Consider the following 1,168-nt stretch of genomic DNA (forward strand, 5'->3'; position numbering starts at 1 on the left):
TTATTGAAGACTCAAGACAGCCATAACATTGTGATTTTCTACAAGTGTATGTACACTTTTGACCACAACTGTAAATATTTGTGAAGATCTCAGTCAGACGTTGGCTTGAAGTGGGCCATTGATTTTGTTATGTCTTGTTTAGATGCATCTGGGTGGTGGACAGGACGACTTCGTGGAAAGCAGGGACTTTTCCCTAACAACTATGTTACCAAGATCTAGGAGCTGCCGGTTTAGAGCTCAAGGATGAGAGCCTGCTGCGTCCTCGCTCACCCTTTCCCAGAGGACCGGATGGAGGTTACAGTCAGAGAGAGAAGCACTGTGAAAGTCCTCTAGGAGAGAAACTCACACTTCCTCCACTGCTGCCTTGTAGTGAATGAATGTAACTCGGTTACACCACAAGACCAAAAGACCGTCAGGCTTGAAATGAGGTTTTGCTTTAAAGACAAGAAGATTGTTTGACCCTGGGGTCTGTTTTCCTCCACAGTCCCTTTTGAGTACTGAACAAAACTATTTATTGTATTTATAGCTTTCTGTGTTCTTCTTACTGTCATTTATCTCTTGCTGAGGATTTGAGCTCAACCGTTTTTGAAGCATTGGAATGAGGTATGCTTAATCTGTGGGACCAGGCTGTGATTTTTATTTTCAAATGAAGGTTTGTATTGCTGAATCAAAGGTGATCTTCTCAGTGGCACAACTGAAGCGACAGCCGCTTTACCAGGAATATTTATTTTGTTGCAGAACTGTAGCTACACACAGGGAACGTCATTTCAGTAAATCATGACACTAGGGTTTTTAACAATTTTAAATACCAAAGCGATAACAATTTTAATAGGTCCGTTCCACCTATGGAAAACAAAATTAAATGCAGTCAAGTGGTGAATCATCTGGAGAATTATTCTAATCTTTAATAAGGTTGTTGTTTTTGTTTTCCTATCACACCAGCATATTTTAGACAGAAGAGAGGCCATGTATACTGTTACCTAAGCATGTTGTCTGTGGTGTATTAGCACTTTATTGGTACAGGTACTACCTTGGACACGGACATCTTCACTCGTTCATGCCACAGCTGGAAAGTCAAGTTTATGTAAGACAGGTCGCAAAGCGAGCTGTAAACTGAGTTACAAAAGAGTATCATTTGTTTACATTAATTGATAAAACAGGCATTTTA

At 40.2% G+C, this 1,168-nt stretch overlaps 1 protein-coding gene across 2 annotated transcripts in view; it reads left to right on the forward strand.

Moving 5' to 3' along the window:
- myo1ea (myosin IEa) overlaps window positions 1-832 on the forward strand; it is a 50,608-nt gene extending 49,776 nt beyond the window's left edge. For both annotated transcript variants that reach the window (XM_034870668.1, XM_034870675.1), the window contains one exon: window positions 143-832. In XM_034870668.1, coding sequence (XP_034726559.1) covers window positions 143-219 — 77 coding nt within the window. In that variant the 3' untranslated portion in view covers window positions 220-832. The remainder of the gene's footprint in view (window positions 1-142) is intronic.
- The last annotated feature ends 336 nt before the right edge of the window (window positions 833-1,168 follow it).

This window comes from Etheostoma cragini, chromosome 1, assembly GCF_013103735.1.
Source record: "Etheostoma cragini isolate CJK2018 chromosome 1, CSU_Ecrag_1.0, whole genome shotgun sequence".
Classification (NCBI taxonomy): Eukaryota; Metazoa; Chordata; class Actinopteri; order Perciformes; family Percidae; genus Etheostoma; species Etheostoma cragini.